We start from the raw sequence: 23,917 nt of genomic DNA, 5'->3' as shown, positions 1-23,917 counted from the left end.
TTTCTTTTGCAAGCAGAATTTATCAAAGGCCAGAGTATTGGGAAAGACAGCAGCAACAATAGAGGCTTTTGTGAAGGGACTTTGAGAGGGGATAAGGGCGTTGTGGACACTTGTTGTTTTTTTCCACGCCTGGTCTTATGATGGATCGGTACAATTCAGTAGGGCGTCTTTGTCCCCTTCGCTGTCCCCCCCCAACTCTTTTTTTAAACTTTTTTTTATTATTAATTTACTTTTTAAATCCGAAGAGTGATCTCACCTTCCCTGACTTTCTGCTCACCCCGTCTCTCAGTCACAGTCCAGTAGTTGCTTTCAGCAGAATCCTTTAACTCTCTTATTCCTTTTCATTTCTTCATCGCTCTCCTTTTCTGTTTCAATACAAACTGGTCACCCTGGGAATCCTCTCATTCAAAGCACACACACCCCTCCAAAAAAAAAAAAAAAAACAATTATCTTTCAACTTGCTTTTAGTGCTGTTTGTCCTAATTACAGATCATTTTCTCTGTCACATTTCTACTTTTATTGCCGTTTTGCCCTGAATGTTGATCCTATTGAGGTTCAACCTTATTTTACTTGCTGGAACACCCCTAAGACCTGGATTCAGTTAATATTCCCTTATGAATCTCTCTTTCTCTCTCTCTCTCTCTCTCTCTCTCTCTCTCTCTCTCTCTCTCTCTCTCTCTCTCTCTCTCTCTCTCTCTCTCTCTCTCTCTCTTTCTTTCTCTCTTTTCAAATTTGATTTTTTTTCCCAGATTTTCCTTTTTTCCTTCTTTTATAAATATAATTTCTGCAGTACAATTAGACTGAATTCTTTGTCCTAATTTTATAGTAATATAGTATGGCTTTATGTGCATGTTTGAAGAAGAGAGATGGAGAGAGAGACTAGACGCGCATTAGAGTGTGTATTTTTCCCTTTGCGCTGAGGTAAGAGTTGCTTTAGGCCATGCTAACTACACTGCCACAGGGGAACGGTGATGTATTTATAGTGTGCTTCTACAGAGGTGGACTTTATGTAATTAAAACCCCATAAAGGTGTTTAATACCTTCCTTTTCCTGGCTGTGTCCAATCATAATCTACTCTACCTCGCTCTCACAAACTCACATGCACACACACACACACACACACACACACACACACACACACACACACACACACACACACAGATGCACAGATGCACAGACGCACACACTACAAGCATGTATGCTCTTAAGCCTCTTAGGAATCCGATTCGGTGTGCACACACAACATGCGCTGGAGTTTGCGAGGAGAGGTTTAGACATGGTGCAGGACTTTTTTCAATTAGAGGCAGTTTGTGTGCAGGCTGATACCATCACAGTGCAGCGGGACGGGTCACTGACGGCCGATGGGATTAGAATCAAACAGAGGTTCTGCCAGAGCAGAGACATGAAAAAACACCCAACCAGCCATTCACACTCCCCGTCCCCTGCACACCACAATCCCCACTCCCCACTCCCCACTTCCCATTCCCACAGTAAACCTCACTCAATTAGACATCGTCTTACAGCCAGCTGTACATGACCACCTGGTAAAGATGATATACAGTGCTTGCGGTTTGTCACATCTTACATTATTTTTTTTCAGTGTAAAATGTCCTACATGCATATGTCAATCTGATTGTATGCATGTAGGAAATTCATAATATCAGAATATTCGAATTTATAATATTAGATGTGACGATTTCTATTTAAATTATGTGCAAAACCTAAAATTCACACATGAATTGGTGGTGTATCTGAATAAGGTGGTATAAGGCACTCTGAATTAGGGCATCTGCCACATGCCATAAATGTAAGTCAAAACTCAATAGAAATTGCCATGGTCATATTCTAAGGAAGGCAGTGAAACAATAGTAGTCTAAACAATTAAATTTAGCTCAAATTACAAGTTTGACTTTTACAGATACACACAAAATATCTCACCATAACACTTACATTGGGTGTTGTTGCAGAAAAAACGAGATGCACCTTTCATTTGTGGTCTATATGCATTTGTTATTTATATGCATCAATTTAAGGCATGACTTGACTTTTTGGAAAATATATTAACATTTAGGATGGCATAGCAGGTAAGCAATGCCAGATTATAGCTTTAGGGTCCCCAGTTTAGTTCTAAGTTACTGTCTTAAGTTTTCTCAAGCTCAACTTGTGTCCCTCTGGGTTTCCTCTTGGTCATTGGTTTCCTTCCACCACCTGCTGGTATTCCAGCCAGGGTTTATACCCATCTTATGCACATTGTCCTTGGGAAAGACTCTGAATCCACCTAAGCTCTGACCAGGATAAAGAAGTTACCGAAGATGAGTAAAAGTTTGCTTCTTGTCTTATAGTCAGTTACTCATTTTACACACAAAATGATGGAGCAGTAAAGCAACCTGGTGCCCTGTACATGAGTATAATATGCTAAATTGGATTTTGCCACCAATGACGTGACAGTGTTTGCAAGGGCACACAATGTTCCACCTTAAACAATTGGATCACACACACAAAAAGATAATAATCAAATATGGACAAAAATAAAAGTTCTGACCCTTCGAAAGATGAAACATTGTTAACACACAAGTACATGACAGTCTTCCGTCTATGCTCCTCGCACAGTGACACACAGTAACGCAGATTTGACGTGTGCTGTAAAAGCGGTTTGTAATACTTCAGGTGTGTGTGTCGCTTTGTTGTTTCTCTCTTTATTAGCACAGTTGTTTGCTGACAGTCCTCAATGGGCCCTTTGTTGATCCAAATCCCTGTCTTAATGAGTCATTATTGTGTATTTGCTTTCTTTCAGACCTATTTGTCAGTTTGACAGCGTGTCTTGTGATTATCCTTATGTTGATTCCATAGATGTCTGGTTTTTGCCAAGCAACTATTTGCCAAAATCAAAGTGCATGGAGTTTGGGGCAGGCAGCCCCTTCGTTCCTTTTCTCCTTCTCTTCCCTGGAGCGTAACGGCTTCTTCCTCAGCAGGGGGGAAGATGGAACGGCTGTGCAAAAGGACTAGTACCTGTCAGCAGTTACTCAAAATAATTGGTAAAGGACTGCAGCGGGATGGAGAGGGCTCTCTCTCTTCTCCTCCTCTGTTTGATGAATATTTGAAATCACCAAGCAATCTTGGGGCTGAGTACAGGGAAACCGGACAGTCAGGGCGGAGAGAAGCTCGGCGAGCGGCTTTGAGGGAACGCGATCGTTTTAGTATTGTGTTGCAAGTACAGAAATAGGAAGATGAATATACTGGGTATTGCTCATTACCAAATCTTCACTATCCACACTCTGGCTGTATTCAGGTGTGAACAATACACAATATACAATCTGCAGCTTTTTATTTCAGCAAAAGTTTACCCATTCTTTGTATAAAATGAAGACAAATAAGTGTAATTTTTATTACAAAGAAATACATTTCTTTGGTTTCACAAGGAATTCATTAATACAGGACAGAAAATGATAGTAGTACAATGTCAGATGTTACATACACCGACCAGGCACAACTTTATGGCCACTGATCAGGCATAACATTAAGTTCTCCCCAAAACAGTTCTGACACATCGAGCATTAACAACATTAACTTCTTCAGCAATTTGAGCTACTGGAGCTCGTCACACAGGCCAGTCTTTGCTCTCCACTTGCATCAACGAGCCTCGGCTCTTTGGGAGGCATTTGGAGTTTTCTCACTTGTGATGCACACCCCCTGTCCTGACATCTTCTGTTCTAACTTGGATGGCCTACTCATTGAGTCTTTAGCTATTACTCCTGACAGAACTCTTTGAGGTTTTTTTTCCTTTTTTTTTTCCTCTTTGGTACACAATTTCACATCTCTGTACAGTATCACCATTAACACATACTTTATAAATTTACGGCTCCAGATCACACTTCCATTACCAGCCTTATATTGTTCATACACATTAAGATCTCCCCACCCTTTACAATTTTGAAACAATGCCACAGAAAGTTCACTCCGATAATTACTCTGCGGACAAAATGTGCTTTAACTTTGGGGAATCTTCGTTTCCTGCCAATTTAAGGAGCGCCATTGGGCTCTGTTTGTCTCATAATGGATGGTATTCATCTTCATCTTGCTCTTATGCTCTACTCCAACTCACTTTACACCATAGTCAATTAAACCCCTCTGGCCCCATCTGGGCATAAAGGGATATATAACTCCTCTGACATTTGGCCGTAGCTGTATTAGGCACACCCTGAGCACACACAGAGAGAATGGCTCCATTAGCACTTTTAAACAGCCTAGAACTGATGTGAGCCACTGAGGAGATGGTGCTTTACATATGGAGCCCTATTTTGTGGCTAGGACCCCTGGTAATATAGGGATGTAACGGCAAAACAATGCCAGCCAGTTTAAAAATTGAGATAGAATGTCAACACATCCGACTGTAGGTTGGTATACCTACCTTCTGCTGGTTTCTAGTAACTCTGTCTAGGCTGGAGTGGGGAAACTGCTCAGAGACAGATTCACGGAGAATTCGAAAAGTTTTTTGAAAGCCTGGAATGCAGTGTCTCTGTCTCTCTCTGAATCAGTGGTCTCTGGTGGAGAGCTGGATTTACGAGAGTAAGGGGTTTCATCCATGTGCGGTGTAATGAAGCATGAGAAGCACATCCTATCCTCCCTCTCTAGAGCCATTCTCCTCCAGGGCGGTGTAGATCAGACTCACAGGGTCGTGTTTAGCCTGTGTCACCAAACGACTCAAGGTGTGAGCGTGTTCCCTCAGGCTAGAGCTGCTGCGCACTGTAATGCTGAGTCACTCAAGCAACTGAGGCGCTCTGTTTCGGTGGCCAGGCTAAGAAATGACCCTTCAGGATGAACCCTAATAGACTTTAGGTGAGAAACAGAAGAATATTCAGATGCTAGTGTAAAATATACCGGGGCAGAAATTATGCTATTAAATCATAGTCAATTATTGATCTGTGTTGTTTGAAATCTTTCAATTTATTCTGTTTAGTTTATATCTCGCTCTAAAGTCAATACCAGCTTTATAATATTTATAAAAGTTCTCCACAGAGTGAAATAAAAAAAAAAACATTCGGGGGGTTCGGTTTTATTGACAAGCGCCTTTCCGGAAGGATTTTGCATAGATTTCCTCTCAAATGAGACACTCCGTGAGTTTATGTGGACATTATTATCCCAATATTTGTAAAAAGAATGACTGTGGCATTCTGATTTATTTATCTCTTCCTGGGTTGTATGCATAGATGCAGAAAAATCCGAGATCTCGTGCAGAACGACGGATCTATAATTCATGAAAGCTAATGCATTGTTTCTGTTGCTTTATATCATATCTCTTTTTTTTCCCCTCCCCTCTCTCTCTCTCTCTCTCTCTCCCTGCCAGCATATTACTTGGCAAAGGTTGGCAATAATACCAGTATTGAAATGAGAAGTTTGAAAGACGCATGGCTCTCTTTTTATGCGTGTGTGTAAACTGATTTGAATCACACATTGGGGGCTTACTGAACGGAGCTCTAAATGTTAAATGGGGGTTGAAGTCTGCCTGAACTAATTTGTAGAGCTTTGCACCATGTTGACATTTAAATGTGATAAGAATAGAAAACTGTATGTCGACCTATTTTGAAGATGCTTTCGGAATACATCCGCATCAGCCGCGGTCTATAATTAATAAAAAAAGACAGCGTATCCCCCCCCTTTTGCCCGCCCCTTCTTTTCGCAACCAGATTTGATTATAATATAACCCTTATACGACTCCGAAGGATGAAGGGAAAAAATAAAAGAGGAGTAAAATATGAGCGGGGAGGGAATTAAGGGGGAAGTGGATAGCGCGCACCTGGGTTTGAAGGGGGGAGAGATTGCATCGGCTGGCTGCTGTGCTATCACATTACCGCCATCCAGCCTGTGTGTTTGTGAGAGCAAGCGGCGAGGAGAGGGACCTCGCCAAATCAGCATGCAAATAACGCCACATTGTTAACTTAATCAGATGCAGGAGAGAAAATATGGAGAGGGAGGTGGGGAAGAGAGCGAGGGAAGAGAAGGAGAGAGAGAGAGAGAAAGATGGAGAGAAAGGAGGAGGGGTACACAAACAAGAATCAGGGTCTTCTGAAATGGCGGAGGGTGAGACAGATTAAGCCTCTCTATGTACGTGGATGATGTAGGCAGGGTGGCAGTGTCAACCCCTTAGGCTGGTAAATCGTGTGTGTGTGTGTGTGTGTGTGTGTGTGTGTGTGTGCATGTGTGTGTGTTTGTGTGAGAGGTTTTCCTGCTTTTGTCAGAAGCCAGAGCTGATGAAGTCTCTTTTCAGAGCTTTCTGAAGTGTCTCAGGCAGCAGTTTAGCAGCAATAACACTTTAACCCGGTCATACTGAATACCTCAGCGATTCTCCACCTGCGCTTTCAGCCATAGGCTTCTCTAGTGTTGTAAAAAAAACGGAACAATTTGCTATACAACGAACTGTAAAAAAAAAAAAAAAATTCGAATCACGATTACATTTAACAGTAAACATTCTCGAGTTTTTCGGTTTTTTTCTCCACGCCTCAGTCCGCTCCACTGGTGGATTTATGGCGACTGTACTGTAATTAATCTCAGTGTGAGCTGTATAAACAGCCTATAAAATCCTTCCATCTGTGGAGCTTCAGACAGTGGGAGTGTACATGGGGGTCACAACCTATCCAGCGTCGCTCATGCATGGGTTAGCAGTGTCAAACATGCTAGCAGGCGTGTGCAGCCATGACAAAATTCTTTCTTTCTTTCTTTCTTTCTTTCTTTCTTTCTTTCTTTCTTTCTTTCTTTCTTTCTTTCTTTCTTTCTTTCTTTCTTTCTTTCTTTCTTTCTTTCTTTCTTTCTTTCTTTCTTTCTTTCTTTCTTTCTTTCTTTCTTTCTTTCTTTCTTTCTTTCTTTCTTTCTTTCTTTCTTTCTTTCTTTCTTTCTTTCTTTCTTTCTTTCTTTCTTTCTTTCTTGCTCCTAACTAATGTAAGAACTCAATAAGAAAAAAGAGCTATAAGTAATTTTTTTCTTTCTTTCTTTCTTTCTTTCTTTCTTTCTTTCTTTCTTTCTTTCTTTCTTTCTTTCTTTCTTTCTTTCTTTCTTTCTTTCTTTCTTTTCTCACTCTATGCCTACTTTCATGTGTATCTTCTTTGTACTGCGGCTGTGACAGTGGTCTTTGAAAGATGATGAGTAAGTGATCATGTTCAAGGTCAAACAGGGCAGCATGCAATGATAAAATCGTAGAGAGAGAGTGAGATGGAGAGAGAGAGTGAGATGGGGAAAGAGATGGGGAGAGAGAGGATAAAAAGAGAGAGAGGATAAAGAGAGAGAGGATAAAGTAAAGAAATGTATGGATTCCAACTTTGTGGCCAAAGTTTCTCTCTCTCTCTCTCTCTCTCTCTCTCTCTCTCTCTCTCTCTCTCTCTCTCTCTCTCTCTCTCTCTCTCTCTCTCTCTCTCTCTCTCTCTCTCTCTCTCTCCTCTTCCCCAACCTAAAAGTGCAGTGGGCATTGTGTGGCAGGATGGTATTTCTAGGTCAAACTGACTACTGCGTTATCTTCCAGAAACATTAGATACACAGACTCTGAAGCAGAACCGTATTCATTTTCGAAAGTTTATAGATCTCTGTGAAGCACCTGCTCACAGATTAAACGTCTGGAGCAGATTTCACATAAGCGCTGTTGACCAGTTCTATTTTCGACATCAAACACTTACCTGTATCCCAATACACAGTGTAATGCAGCTGGTAGGACAAAGTTTGGTCCCATTTTTTTTTTCTGTCTTTCTGCTTTGCACTTGTCCTGGACTAAGCAGCCACACCATTTCCTACGAAGTGCGATAAGTAAACATGGACCTTTCAAAACCCTGCTCTCCCTTAGGCCCTCCACCCTTTTGGTTTCTCCAGAGACTCTTGGTTAGCTTACACTAAAACACAATTTGCTCTTAACGCGAAGAGCACTTTCTGTACATCCTCCATTTCTCTCTCCTTAACTGTTCCATGGTGACTGACAGATATGAACATTATGACTAATGTTGATTGTACGGCAAGGAGAAAAAAAAACAACAACATTGCATTATCATTTGGCCTGTGTACAACTCGCAGCTGAAAACAATAGCAGTACAAAAATATTGTAACATATGCAAAGAATTGCTTCGCATTTCCACTGAAGTCTGACTTCCTGATGGTTTTGATAAGATTACTGGCTTTTCTTAAACAGGATGTGCCTTTTAAAAAGCATGCTTTATGGACATACCCAGAACAGTTGCATAACGGGCGTGACCAAGAGATTCTCTTTGAAATGAAACTTTCAGATTCGCCAGGGAGAGGAGTTTATCAAAGTGGTGGCACAAAGCAGATTTAACACCGCCAGTATTAAAAAGACATGCAGCGGTTCAATATTTAAAAAGCCCATTTGTCATGACAGCAGTGCTTTTTTTTTCAGTCAAGAGCATATGGCTCTTCTACCTGTTTATGGTCTTGTCTTTTCTTATCGTCTTTCATGTAAGAGGCAAAGAGAACGCGACAGGAAAAAAAAAAAACGAAGAGATTTTCAAAAGACACTGAAGAATCATTCAATTAATGGCGGCGTGATGTAAAATAATTACTCGACTTGCCTTCCATAATGAGTACCTCTAATTAGCCATACATTTGTTTTGTTTTGTGACTCCAGTTATGAAGAGCTAGTGAGTACATGGAAGTAGGAGCGGATCTTTTTTTTTTTTTCTCTCTCTCTCTCTCTCTCTCTCTCTCTCTCTCTCTCTCTCTCTCTCTCTCTCTCTCGCACGCTTTCTTTTCTCTGTTTCAGTTGTGCATACATCTAACTGCCTGAAGACACAATTTAGAGCCCATGTATGCACACAAGCAGTTGTAAATAGTGTAGCGTGTTAAGGAGATTTGTTCTATCTCTCTCTCGCTCTCTCTTTCCCACATGCTTTTATTTTAATTAGCCATGCAACAATTAAAAGATTCACAAACTAAATTGAACCTTGTCTCCCTCTCCTCCCGACTTGATTTCACCACCTGTCAAAACAACACCCCTTGTTGAAGTCATTATGCAAAACTCATACGAACAGAACCAGCATGGGCAAAAAGAAAGCAGCAATTATTTCTGATATTCACTTATTCAGGGGTTATACTGACATTTGAAGGTTTCGGGAAAGGTAAGCTATGTTTGCTCCTACCTGCAAGGAAACACACAAGCTACAAATGGGCTTTAAAAAAAACAACATAAAAACTGAATCAAATCCTTAGATTGGAATTGAACAAATAGCATAACACTTTACACTTTACACACTAGGGATTACTTAAACACTGGTCAGAAAGTTTCAGAAACGTGTTTCATTTGGACCCATATTTTCAGATTAGCTCAAAAATAGACTGTGCTAAACAGAAAACTGTATCATTTCAATAATTTCACTTGATTTCACACCATATACATGCAAAAGCAGCAGTAATGTGGTCACCATTGTTCACACACTCACCTCCATACTTTATGAACATCTAGAGAATGAACTATTCGTTGGCACGGTTTACTCAAAACCTCCCGGTCCATTTGGTTTCCAAGTCAAAATGCACAACGCTCTACAGTATTAAACATGAGCCGAGCTCTGAGAACCGAAATTTCAGTAGGATGGAACGCAAAAGCGATAATTTGTTACGTTTGTAAACTACACAAGAGGCTTTTTAAGTTCAAGCAGTAAGCATAATATAAAATCCACTGTGTGTACTGTCTGAAACACTGAGTATGTGATTTTAGACACAAAGCATTTTTTTGCTTTATTTGGTTTCACATGTATAAACATGTGTGAATAACAGTTTTACTGTGTGATTCAGAACGCAATGTCCCATGGTGGGATACTATCCTTATTATTTACCTTTGTATTTATTGCATAGTAATGTAATGCATGTAATGCAAATTTCTGAGGACCTGTGACCCTCCTGTATGTGTAGATAAAAGGAGACATAATCCAGCCATAAAATACTGGACAATCAGAATACTAATCTGAAATCCAACCCTAACCTTATCTAACACCTACTCTAATCTTTTATAATTTGTTTTTTCAATTTATTCTGTATGTGTAATTATGAATTTGTGAAACCATGTCCATGCTCCTGGTGCATGAAATCAAATTTGAGCAATTAAGGTTTCTTTTCTGTTCTTAAATAAATGTAAACCTTTCTGGTGTTCAAAAAAACTTGCAATCAAACCCAGTGTGAAAGTATGACTCTTCTATTAATCAGAGAAAACAGTAAACACGTGTATTCATTACATGTTTGTATGTGAGAGGAACACCTTTTGGAAGCACCCCACACATCTTCATTTCAAGACCCCCACCAACACTCCTCTCCAGCCTGCTGTCTGCTTAACAAATGCTCAAGTTATTAATCTTCCTCTCTACACACAGCGTAAAATCTACAGGCAGGAGTCCCCACACACTGCTGTGAATACCATTGCACAACACACACACACACACACACACACACCACACACACACACACACACACACACACACACACACACGCACACACGCACACGCACAGTACATCTGCTGTACTTCAGGATAACACTGTGAATAGATAGCATAAAGGGATGCTTTGAGCTTTTGACCGGCGTAAGATGATGATGACGATGATGATGCTGTGAAGCAGCACAATGAACTGTGGGAATTCTCTGGTCTCCCATTGATCTCGCCTCCCCTGGCATCCCAACAAGCCTGTCTGACATAGGGATGAAAGAGCAGCATTTTTTCCTCTCTTTTCTTCCTCCTTTCGCTTTTTTCTCCGCAGCTTCATACTGATCTGTAGAGATGAGCTGAAAGCTGAACTACCTGTTGAAAAGTTCTCTTAAGACCTCCTCAATGATATATTGTGTAAGTCAGAGAGAGGAGAAAGAGAGAGAGAGAGAGAGAGAGAGAGAGGAGAGAGAGAGAGAGAGAGAGAGAGAGAGAGAGAGAGAAATTATGATAAATGATGGGTGGGGGGCAAAAGAAGTAAGATTCCCTAAGCCAAATATATTCATGACTGTTACACAGGGCTCGTTCTAGAATCTGCAATCATACCTCTATAATTAGGCCGTACACACTGTTTTCTGTTGTGACCACAAATACACAAACACCACCTCCATTTTGTGAAGAGCCACAATGAAAATGGCTTTGTTCTTTCAGCCTGTGTGTCTTTTGCGTTTGATTCAGTTTAGTTCTTGTGCTGGGAACCTTGCCTTAATGCCTCATTACAGCCACTAATAATCCAGTTCAGTCAAAGAGCATCGAGAGGAAGAAAAACAAGGCACGTTTTATTGGATTAATTAGATGCATTCTGAAGACCACCTGCAATAGACTAAACAGAGAGAGAGAAAGAGAGAGAGCAAAAAAGAGAGAGAGGAGAGAGAGAGAGAGAGAGAGAGAGAGAGAGAGGGAGAGAGAGAGAGAGAGAGGGAGAGAGGGAGAGTCAGGCCTAAGACACTAATATGCACAAAGTGGGATTCAAGCCACGATCTGCTCATGATTTATCTATTGTGCATTTCGGCCCATACGTCCATAAATACATAGCATGCACATCATATCCTCGCATTTAGATATGCACCATATGGCCAGCACTTTTGAAATTCTTCACCTCATTTTTTATTTCAAAGTCATTAATGACCATGTGGAACTTGGGCTGACTTTTATACCGAGTAAATAATGATTGATTTATTAATGATGATGACCTCCATTATAATTAATTAACGCGGGCACCTCATAGTAATTAGTCAATGAATTTTGATCAATATACCGCAGACTCAAGATTACAGAATAACCAATAATGATCTACATTAACCGAATGATTAGGTGATTGTTTCTTATTTCCCTTCTTTAAATGAAAGAATGTAAAAAAAAATATTTGTGCATACATACCTGTATAATTAAAGTCATGCAGAAAAATAGTTTTTTTTTGTTTTTTGTGAGGTAAGATGTTCTTAAAAAGTCACCTTTTCCAGGGCCAATTCAAGGCTCAGTTGTAGTGGTGTGTGTTTTATAGAGAAGTACTTACGTACTTCATCCTGATTTGTGAGATCCGGCAGGGATCAGCTCAAGGACACGAGCACATAAAGTCATCGGATCATAGTGTAACCATTTTATTTAGCTGTTTTTTCTAAAAAATAATTCAGGCATGCTCTCTTAGACAGATAAACCAAAGCTATTTGATCTGAATAAGTTATGTATTAAATGGCTTCTAACTCTACACTTATAACCGTATCTATTAAATAAATAGGAGTATAGTATTATATAGGAGGCCTACCTATACAGTTTTCTCTTCACCTAAACTTGGAGACCCAAACCTGTTCAGCATGACAATACCCCTGTGCACAAAGCAAGATCCATAAAGATATGCTTTACATTGTTTGAAATGGAAGATCTCCTGCTATAGAGATCTGACCTCAACCCTATTGAACACCTATTGGAGGTATTGCACCTCAGGCCTCCTCAACTCACCTACATTAGTACCTGACTTTATTAACACCATTGTGGCTGAATGAGGTCTTACACAAATCTCCACAAGCACACTCCAAAAACTAGTAAAATATCTTCCCAGAAGTGTGGAGGTTATTCTAACAGCAAATAAACTTTCTTTCAGCTTCTCCTATTAGGGTCGCCACAGCGGATCATCCACATGTTTGATTTGGCACATGTTTTTACGCTGGATGCCCTTCCTAACGCAATCCTCCCCATTTATCCGGTCTTGGGACCGGCACTAAGAGTGGCTGGGGTTGGTTTCCTGACTGGGGATCGAACCCGGGCCGCAGCAGTGGGAGCGCTCAAAACGCACTTATGAATCATATGATTTGGGTGTCCACAAACTTTTGTCTAAATGGTCTAAGTGCAAAATAGACTTTAGTGATCCCGTGCTTCGGTTACTTAACAGAATATTGGTAGAAAAAAATACTTTTACAAATGCGATCCAATGTTAGGGTTAATGCTTTTTGTCCATTTGGCTGTTTTGTGTAATTTGCCTTCACTGCTATCATCTGTGGCTGCTGTTTCCACCAGAAGCATCCTCACCTTTGTGTGTTCCAACTTTCTCATGTTTGAAGAACAATTTCTATAGTTTGCAAAACAAACAGAATCAGTAATGCGAATGTGCTCGAGTGTTTGGTTCGAGACTGAGAGGTTAGAGCTGAAGTAGCAAATATTCCTGCGATTGAAAGTATAAATGCATCCTGCTCATTTTGTGTAAAACCACAATCAGATCAAAGATGTTTAGCACGATCATCACACGATCATCTTAGTAACAGCAAAGGTAAAAGTTTTAGTCTCAAGTGTTGCCTAAACTAACATTGTGCCTGAAAGTCTATTTGTAAACACATGACGCAGCTGCGATGCCTAATCCGCAAAGGTAATAATATATTTTAAAGCATGTTAAGCACAGGTGCTGGCAGTCACTGGATGAGATAATATGCGCGCGCACACACACACACACACACACACACCACACACACACACACACACACACACACACACACACACACACACACACAAAAAGGCCCTACAAGGATACACAGTGTCGTTTTTTTACTTTCTAATTAAGGTGTGTGGTGCAAAGCAATTTGCAGTGCAAGACAGAAAGTTAAGCATAAGATAAGACACGAATCCGGTTGTTTTGCCGTGTTGCTTGAAAGGCTGTGTATTAACCACAGACATGCATGCCACTGGCTCCCGTGTGAGAACGCACCAACAGAGGAAGTCTCGGTGGCTTTTAAAAAAGCTTGGTGAGAAAGTTAGCATTAATAGAGCGTGCGGCTGCTCTTAGACTACGTGTGGCAGGTACAAGAAAAAAAAAGAAACACACACACACACACACACACACACACACACATAATACACAGACCTCGTCTCAGTTTTACAGCTGCAGAGCGGTCGTCCCAGACCCGAACAAGGAAATCGAGGGTCCACAGGAATGAAGAGTTAGGAAGTGGGTCTGCTCTGGATCACCCACCAATGGCACTCATTGCACATAGGTGAGGCTAGGCTTAACGTTCGGCGAGTTATAGATGTAGATAAGCTTGAGTTCTTTTAAAGATCAAAGCTCTGATGTATGTGCTTCTTTTATTTTTTTATCTGGGTCATGGTGCATAGATATAAAATAGAGGAAACCATTATAGGACATTATAGATTTTACAGATCAAAATCTGCAAAGCTGATATACATTTTTTTTTCTTCCTTTTCTTTCTTTCTTTTTTTTTTTTTTTTTTGTTAAAGTGACTACAAAAAAAATCTTAAATTAAGTGGATTGCAAAAAACAAACAAACAAAACAAATAAATAAATAAATAATTAAATAAATAAATAAATAAATGTTTGTGATGATATCTGTGGTATTTTTTGGAAAAAAATGACCCTGATTTAGTTTGGGACTGTTATTGTATATTGATTAACTACGCCAGTATTGTCAAATGTAAGAGCACTAATATGATGTAGGTTTTAATTTCTATGTTTCTTTAGAGATAAGGTTCCTGGCATCGAGCTTTTTCTGATTATACTGTGGAAAATATGCGTGTTGTAGATAATTGCACCATAGTGATGCCTCTCACTGAGTATTCCCACAGAGCCTTTTTTTTTTTTTTTGGATGGCCTTTTAAAAGATTGTATTTTGTATGTGTGTGTGTGTGTGTGTGTATGTGTGTGTGTGTGTGTGTGTGTGTGTGTGTGTGTGTGTGTGTGTGTGTGTGTGTGCGCGTGTGCGTGCGTGTGTGTGTGCATGTGTGCCTGTATATACAAGTGTAAGAGAAACAGTTTTTATGTCTCCGAAAGTTGAAAAAATGTCACATTTTTAACCATAAGAAATGCCCTTTTTTAATATGAAAAAAAAGAAAAAACTGGAATGACTTGGGAGCAAGAAAAGCATATTAATGTGCTTCATTTGCATACACTCGTCAGTGAGGGTATGTTCAAAAACAAACTGGATTCGTCAGTTCATTTCACAATGTTCTTTTGTCTATCTGCCTTTGTTATATGGTAAAGATAAAGGAGAAAATCAAATTGAAGAAAAGGGCAAGCTGCTATCTCTCCAAATGAGCAACAGCTCATCAGGCCTTGCTGAAATCCTACATTTCTATTGCAGAAAGCAGGGCGCATGGCAGCCAGTTTCAAAGAGCCTTCATCTAATATTGCAGAACCAGGGACAGCGAAAAGCGAGTCAAACTAATTTTAACATCAATTTTAACAGTTTTTTTTTTTAAGAAACTCCGGAGTCCATGAGCACTGGGGTAAAACTACAATATCAGCCCGACATTATTGACTTCGTCTGAATATTTGAATTGAGTTGATCGGCCACATTTGCGCAAATTCACCCATCAGTAATTTATGTTTGTCTTTAACTCCCTCCTCCAATTTTATTTTGCTGAATACGGGAATTCATGCAGAAAACGCTTAGCAATGTAGATTTTCGCAGCACGCATGCCCTACGCGCGTGAGTGTGTTCATAACCAGTCATTAAAACCATAATACACCTACAGAGCATTGTTCCAAGCCAATGCTTGCATTTCTTTACATTCCTCAAAGATGTAGCAGAGGGACAACGTGAAATGGCATCCATCAGCAGCCCACAATGCATTCACCACAAACTGGAAGTGACCACAGTGTGTTTATTCATGTCGGCGCGATAAGAGTTGCACGTCCAGCTATTCTAGCCTATAGGAAGAGTAAATAGCTAACAAACAGGCAGCCCTTTATTAGAGCCTTAAGGTCCGAGTGTCAGCAAATATGTGCTCCACGCCCACTGCTAAAACAACGCCAACTATGTACGGTTGATTTTATTTGAATTTTTATTTTTTTATGATCTATTGTTTGTGCCTTATTGTGGATAACTTTATATAAAATATTGTACAACACTAGGCACTATAAAATTCACATGCTTGTAGAGAAAGTAGCATCCTGAAGTTCCCCGACTCATGCTGAGGAGACAGGATGCTGAGTCATTAGCTCTCCTTTGGGGTAAACTGGGACAATCTGCACCATTTAAAAGGTTTATTAATGACCAAGCTGTACAAGTTCCCTGCCCTATCACACATTGAGAATGTGTGTGTGATAGAGAGTTTGAGATAGAGATAGAATAAGAAATAGTGAGAGAGAGAGAGAGAGAGAGAGAGAGAGAGAGAGAGAGAGAGAGAGAGAGAGAGAAAAAGAGAGAGAGAGAAAAAGAGAGAGAGGGAGAGAGAGAGAATGATGGGAAACAGGCATTAGTGAAATTCTTTTTGTTTTGTTTTTTAGCTAAAGGTGCTTTATATCCATAGCTGTAATGGTCTCTGCCTTTTGACTTTTAAAGGAATGTTTCTCATGCTAACACTTAGCAGTCAGCCTTGAAATCATTATTATTATTATTTATTTTTTTATATAATTACAGTCATGTGTTATAGCACATGGCCACTGTTACTAAGCCGCATACTAATCAGCTTAATGAGATATTATACAATATTTTGTTGACTAAAGCAAATCTTGCGTTATTGTTTTTGAAGCTTGACCCTGTTTGTCACAGGGGAATGTTGCGAAACCATTATCCCTCCTTAAGACAGCACACAGCATCCTAAATTTTCACAACCCTGCCAGATGACAACAGACTCTGCTTGTGTATTCATTTCATCCTGATGGTGCACTGAGCTGCTCTGTGGCCATTTTAAATGCCTGGGAAGCCTCTGATACATTGGGAACCCTTTCAATAATGCCAACTGTTGTTTTCTACTCATCGGAAGCCATATGAGAGTGAGAGTGAAGAGAGAGAGAGAGAGAGAGAGAGAGGGGAAGAATAAAAAATAAAAAAACGAAGGCGAGAGCAAAGTGATTCGCATCAAACGTAATGTGCCTCTTAATGAAAAATTACGCCAAGACAAGTGTCGCAGCACTGAGATAAGGGTGTGTGTTTACTGGAGTAACCCCTTGGTTTTAAGTGCTATTGTTAATATCATAATTGTAGCATTGCGACGGCTTCATGACAATGGCCCTGCTCTGTTTCATTAAGGCGTGTAATTGGAGGAATTCTGATAGGATGGGCCCAAGTAGTTTAATTATGCAGTGCCTTGCCATGTTTACTGGGTAATTATTGCCTCAAAAATTGTGTTACTGTTTGAGAAAAAAGTTCTGAGACTTACAGCTTTTCCCCCAAGTGTGAGTACATGTAGTACTTCATAAATCAGAAGGAGATAAACTCACTTTTTTCTTCACACTCGTCACTGTAGTGCAGTCATCGCTATTAACTATTTCTCCCCCTCCTCGCATGCAGACTGCGTAAAAAGCACCAGAGAAACGTGTGAGAAGAATTTGTTTTCTAGCTTTCAAATTCACATTTTAGTTGCTATATAATGTGCTTGTCTTTGTGCCAAACCCTGCTTGGGATTTTGTTTACTTGGGAAACAGAACTCCAAGCACAAAAACTATGATACTTTTCTTTAAAAAAAAACAACCTTTTTTTGTTAAATTAGCCTTCACAAGTACATTCCTACAAATAGTAGATATAATTTGCAATGATGAAAGTAGTGTCAATGTTTAAATGGGAATTTTTAATTGAGATATATTTCTTACTGCTTTACCTTCTTTTTTTTTGTTCCTGAACTCTCATGTCTAATTTTCTGTTGATATTAGATTGATAATAGATTTTGCCTTAAAGCTATCCAAAGGTGTGTACTGACGGTATGCTATCTCTGTCTTTTCTTTTCATTACATGTGCAGGATGGAAGACTCTAGTTTGTGCCTTGGTGTGTCCTCAGCAGTCCCAGATGCTGACACCCATATCACCAGTGCCATGCTTAATGGCCGCTACCCAATCAGTCAAAAGCTGCATCAGCTGACAGCCCAACTTGGCCACGCCTTTCCTGACCTTCCAAGCCGCCAACAAATCCCAGAGGAAAAAGCTGCCACCCCATTGGATGAGAAGACACATGCTGCACTGGCAAGTCAGCCGATTAGCAGTCAGATGGCTTTGCTAGCCAATCAACTCAACCGCAACATGGATGCAGGTGCCCTTGGTGGCCTCAATGGTCGTGTCGACCTGCAGCAGTTCCTTAATGGACAAAATTTGGGAATCATGTCTCAGATGAATGATATAGAAGATGATGCACGCAAGAATCGGAAGTATCCATGCCCACTATGTGGAAAGCGATTCCGCTTTAATAGCATCCTTTCTTTGCATATGCGCACCCACACCGGTGAGAAGCCCTTCAAGTGTCCCTACTGTGATCACCGAGCGGCCCAGAAGGGCAACCTTAAGATTCACCTACGTACCCACAAGTTGGGCAGTTTGGGAAAAGGTCGTGGCCGTGTACGTGAAGAAAACCGACTTCTTCATGAGCTTGAAGAACGCGCTATCCTCCGTGATAAGCAAATGAGAAACAGCTTGCTGCAGCCTTCACAATCGCTTCCACCCCACCTGGGTGTGCAGAACCAAAACCAGCAACAGCCTGGCTCTGCATGTGGGCTCTTAACACCAACAAGTCTGGGAGGCACATCGGATGGGCTTGCACAACCCTCTGCCTCACCTAAGCCAGCAGGCACTAACCAACAAGATGAGCAGGCACTTAACCCAGCCGTAGGCTTCCGCTGTACCTTTTGCAAAGGCAAGTTCAAAAAGCGTGAGGAGCTGGAGCGCCATATTCGCATTCTTCATAAACCATACAAGTGCACTCTTTGTGAGTTTGCTGCTTCCCAGGAAGAAGACCTCATCAGCCACGTGGAGAAGGCACACATCACTGCTGAGTCTTGCCAAGGGCAGGGAGCAGGAGCTGGTGGTGGAGAGAAGCCTGCCAATGAGTTTCGATGTGACGTCTGTGGCCAGATCTTCAGCCAGGCTTGGTTCCTAAAAGGTCATATGCGCAAGCACAAGGATTCCTTTGAGCACTGTTGTCAGATCTGTGGACGTCGCTTCAAAGAGCCCTGGTTCCTAAAAAATCATATGAAGGTGCATCTCAACAAGCTCGCCATTAAGAGTAAGCCGCCGATTGGAGGTGGAGCTGAGCAAGATGGGCCCTCTGTCAACAGTATAAGCAGCTTAGCACAAGAAGCTCATGCCAACCTGTACTCGCGTTACATCTCCTGTCTGCAAGGTGGTTTTCTCAGTCCTGAAAAGCAGAGCCTGGCTGAACAACACCAAATGTTGGCCAAGGCTGGCATAGCCATGAAAGAGAAAGAAATGCTGGGAAAGCTGTTGGGACCAATGGCTGGTATGAGTCATGGTCTGGGGGAGAATGAGAAGCGTTCACTCTTAGGTTGCTTGAACCTGGTGCCTCCTCTAAAGTCGAGTTGTATGGAGCGCTTACAAGCAGCTGCAAAGGTTGCAGAAATGGATCCACTTAATAGTTACCAGGCTTGGCAGATCATGGCACGTAGCATGGCCATGGAGCGTTCTTTCATGCCAAAAGATCAGCACCATGGTGCCCATGTGCAAGAGGAAGAAATGACTAGTGCTGCTGGGATAGTGGTCTTTGGGAAAGACAAACATGAGCACTCTACTTTAGATTCCAGTGAGTGCCTAAAACAGAAAAGCCACCCTGATGCCCTCCATGGGGTAAGAACTGGTGCAAGCATGCTGTCCATGAAGGAAGAAGCTGGGAGCTTTGATGGACACCGTGAGTTCCTGCCTCACCATGGTGGCCTGGGCCTTGGCCAGGGGCTCGAGTACAGTCTAGCCAGCATGAAAGAGAAGCCCACTGAGTGCCCTGACTGTGGTAGAGTATTCAGAACCTACCACCAGATGGTGGTCCACTCTCGGGTGCACAACAAAGACCGGCGCCCAGAAGACAGTTTGCAGCATGGCCTAGATGAGAGGCGTGGATCCGCCAGTGACCCTGAGTCGCAGTCTATCAGCCGTTCCACCACCCCAGGCTCATCCAATGTGACAGAGGAGAGTGGGGCTGGAGGAGGCCACTCCCAGACAGGAAGTGTGCAGGATGACAGTCCTCATCCTTCTTCCCCATCCTCAGGTAAAACCATTTTATTGCTGATACTTACTAATAGATTATGCCCACTTAAGTGCAACAAAGGGGTTTATTTTTTCCATACTGTTATCATTTCCAACAGAAACTGATATTTATATTCAATTTATACGGGTTAAGTGGATCAAAAAATAAGTTTTTTTTTTGTATAATATTGCTCAAGCCACTACAAGTCTTAGCTTCTCATTTCACTAATGACCTGGAGACTTTGAACGTCACTTCAAATGCCAATCAATCGCCCGTTTTACTTTAGACTATATGCCTAGTTAATGATACAAATTGACAAGACACATGGCATCCACTTCTCAGATATCACTGTAAAAATTCATGAAAGCGCTTTGAGGACATGGCCAATTACTAATGATTAAATCATTTCCATGTTAAAGAAAGAGACAGTGACTCTACCACCGCTGAGTGACACAAAGCTTTTTTTTCCTGCACATAAAGTGTGTTTAGTGGGATTAAGAGAATTTGCAGCTAATGATTACAGAAGTTTTTAAAGGTAACTTTTGCATTCCTCGCAGAAGAACACTGCAGCTATGCAGCCTGTCGGATAATTAGGTCATGACTATGTGATAATCAGTTGGTTTAAGCTAAACAAGACACTAATTAAAGATATACATATAAAGCAGGTCAAAAGAAAAAAAGTGAACTCCATTTGCATGGTAAAATGTGCTTTTAAGTTGTTGAGGGGAGGAAAAAAAAAATAACACAGGCTGTAGTTTAGCTTAAGGCTCTAAGCAACTTAATTTCAACAGTACAGGAGGAATTGTTTATTTATTCCCTTATCACCCTCATGTAGTGAGATGGGTTTGAACATGCAATGGGCTATGCTTATTTTTAATCTAAGTCATAATAACAGACAACCCCAACCCCAATTAGGAATTAATGAAAATGAGAGGAAGATAAAGCCTATTTTTTTATAGAGAGATGGTTTAACCTAAACACATTTCACCAGAGAGAGGGGGGTGATATGAAAGTAATTATGCTATGAATTTTAATGCGGAAAGTTTGATGTCTTTTGCATCTCTTTTACGAGTACTTTAAAACAGTGATGTTTAACTCATGCCATTTTATAAACTCTTGTGAAATCTTGCTTTATTATAAAACTGTCAGGAAGACCTACACTGGCTATTTGGTTATAAGCAGGAACTATATAATAATTTATTCAGCTCAAGCTTTTGTGTTTCTGTACTAAGACATAGTCATATATTTAATAATTCAACTGTCATAACACCCCCCCCACATAAAGATTTCTTAAAGCATGATTGATTAATTGTCTGAGTAATGGTTGTTTTATGACATGCCCCATTTCATTAAGGTATAAACATTTCTTAACATTTCCTTTTTTTTCCCTCTGTCTTTCTCTCTTTGTCCTTGCTAGTGTTAAAGTGTGATCACCATTTGAAATCCCCATGTCAGTATCCTGCTTAGGTGCTAAGGGCGTGATGCCAGTAACCCCCCACCAGTCCCCACACTGACACAGCTGTGTCTTAAGATTGACCTTGAGGTCTCTGTGTAGCTGTGACAGACCAGGGAAGCTGATACATTCTCAGACGTGTGAATTCAAACATGTAAAGCCATGGTGCAAACACATTTCTGCTTCTGTTTGTAGCATAACCTTTTTTTTTTGGAACCCACAACAAAGTTACAGGTAAAAATTGCAAAGGGAGGAAGTGAAGCAGCATTATACTCACTGGCCGAGTTCATGTAAAGCTTTAATATTAGTTTGATTAGTTGCATAAAATAATAAAAACTAACTGGAAAATAACCCTTTAATGATTGAATCAATAAAACCCCCCCCATTTTTCTGTGTGCCTTCATTTATTATGAAACGTGCATCTTCATGACTTTTGAAACATGTTGTTTTTTTACTGTATGCACTTGCTTGCAAACATATGTGTTTGCAAATTAGGCAACAGGATGTGGCAGGTTATATACCTCTGTTTTACTTTTAATATCTCTCTTGTTGCTGTCATCCTTTGAGAACAGACTTCCTCTCTCAACTGTAGGTTTTTTATCGTTTAAAAAAAATTCTCTTTAACACACAGCGGCTTTATCTGCCAGCCTCCCTTCGACAAGCTCTGCCAACCTCTAAACCACCTACCCACTGCAATTTTGAGTTAAACTTGAATTACAGTAATCAACAATAACATCTCAACTGTGAAAGAAGGTCGACACAATCGCTTTTGTCTTTAACACTACACTTGTTTAGAGATAGAGAGAGAGAGAGTTGCCTCAGAAACGTCCTTTAAGGACCTTTCTCCTCTCCCTCTCAATAATCAACCCTAAATGTATGCTTCTTATTCAATGGAATCTCTAGCCCTTTTTACGTCTGCTCTATCTTTTCCTTTATTACATTTTTTTTCCTCCCATCTCCTCTTTCATTTCTTATTACTATTACAAGATTGGTTTGACTGAGGAAGGAATCCATTGTTATTTCAGATTCTTCACTCGGAATTGGGCTCTATAAACAAGGGGGGCTCCACTTTTGATAGTGTTTCTGAATTCATTATGGAAGGCCTTTGAGCGACAGCATGGAGAGACAGAAAGAGCGAGGCAAAGATTGCCTTAAACAGCAGTTTATTCTGAATGCCACAACAGGCACTATTGAAACCTGAAGTAATGCTATGTAAGGCAGGGGTGTCAAAGCCAGATCTCCAAATACACTGATTCCATCTGAATGCACACAAAAGGGTGAATGAAAAGGAAGAGGTCAGTGTTGTTATCAAAAGGCTGCCGGGGTTGAGGGTCAGCTAGACTTTTTTCTTTGACGACATGCTAATATTCCTCTATTCATTCAAAAGTTTTTTTTTTTTTTTTTTACTTTATCATCATCATCAATCTAATTGTAAAAAGAGGCCTTAACTCACACAAAGGTAATCTCCTATTACCTGCATATTCAATCTTGTGTCCCATTTTTCCTTCACCCTTTTATAATTTTTTTCCTCCTCCTGAAAATCTTAAGGGATAAAAAGCATTTTAACACAAACGAGGATTACATTACATATCCCTTGGTCCTCAGTGCTGTCCAACATGTTCGGTGGAGCGCTTGTGCCATACAAATCGAAATTGGATTTTGCCAACGGATGCCTTAGGTTATAAAGCATGGATATTCATCTAATTACGCAGTTACAATAGGGGTAATTACACATGCAGAATTACTGTTACAATGTAATTGCTGCGTAATTAAAGTCCAAATAAAACCAAAATGATCTTGCTTTCATTTGTTCTGACTTTTCAAACAAATGTTTCCTATGTTTTCTTTTTTATTGTGCGCTAACGTCCAGAGTTTCAAATTTCCTTAAGATTTCTATATTTACAATTATTGTTATTGTTATGAATTTAAATAAACACACAGTATTATAAGTGTTCTATATTATATTATATTATATTATATTATATTATATTATATTATATTATATTATATTATGGGGGTGTGGGGGCTCCAGCGGTCAAGGCGCTGGGTTACCGATCGGAAGGTCGGGGGTTCAAGCCCCGGTATCACCAAGCTGCCACTCTTGGGCCCTTGAGCAAGGCCCTTAACCCTCTATGCTCCAGGGCACCCTTACGAGAAAAATAAAACCAAGGACCGTGACGTCGGAGCGACATGGGGCCGCCTTCCCGTGGGCTCACCACCTGCAGGAGGGACCATAAGGGACCGGTGCCGAGAGGATTGGGCAGCAGTCGAAGGCGGGGGCCTTGACAGCCTGATCCCTGGACACGGAGAAGTGTCTGGGGAATCTGCTTAGACTGCTGCCCCCGCGACCCGAATTACGGCTAAGCGGGAGATGATGAAATATTATATTATATAATTTTTTTATTGAATTATATTATATTATTTCATATATTTTTTATATTATATGTATTAATCCTCCATTGGCACCCAACTGGTACTTTATCACTTACTATATATTTTACTATTGAAGATGTTTCATATCCCGAATTCTTTTCATTATTATATTATATTCTTCATGTTTTTATTTTTCTTCAAGCACGAATATAAATCACTAATT

The 23,917-nt window shown here is 40.5% G+C and overlaps 1 protein-coding gene across 7 annotated transcripts in view; it reads left to right on the top strand.

The window, feature by feature from the left end:
* znf536 (zinc finger protein 536) overlaps positions 1-23,917 on the top strand; it is a 183,609-nt gene that overhangs the window by 69,576 nt on the left and 90,116 nt on the right. For all 7 annotated transcript variants that reach the window (XM_083549851.1, XM_083549853.1, XM_083549852.1 and 4 more), the window contains one exon: positions 17,644-19,889. In XM_083549851.1, coding sequence (XP_083405977.1) covers positions 17,645-19,889 — 2,245 coding nt within the window. In that variant the 5' untranslated portion in view covers position 17,644. The remainder of the gene's footprint in view (positions 1-17,643; positions 19,890-23,917) is intronic.

Source organism: Silurus aristotelis, assembly GCF_946808225.1.
Source record: "Silurus aristotelis genome assembly, chromosome: 9".
Classification (NCBI taxonomy): Eukaryota; Metazoa; Chordata; class Actinopteri; order Siluriformes; family Siluridae; genus Silurus; species Silurus aristotelis.
Note: the sequence above shows the minus strand (reverse complement) of the source record. Positions and strands in the feature narration are given on the sequence as shown.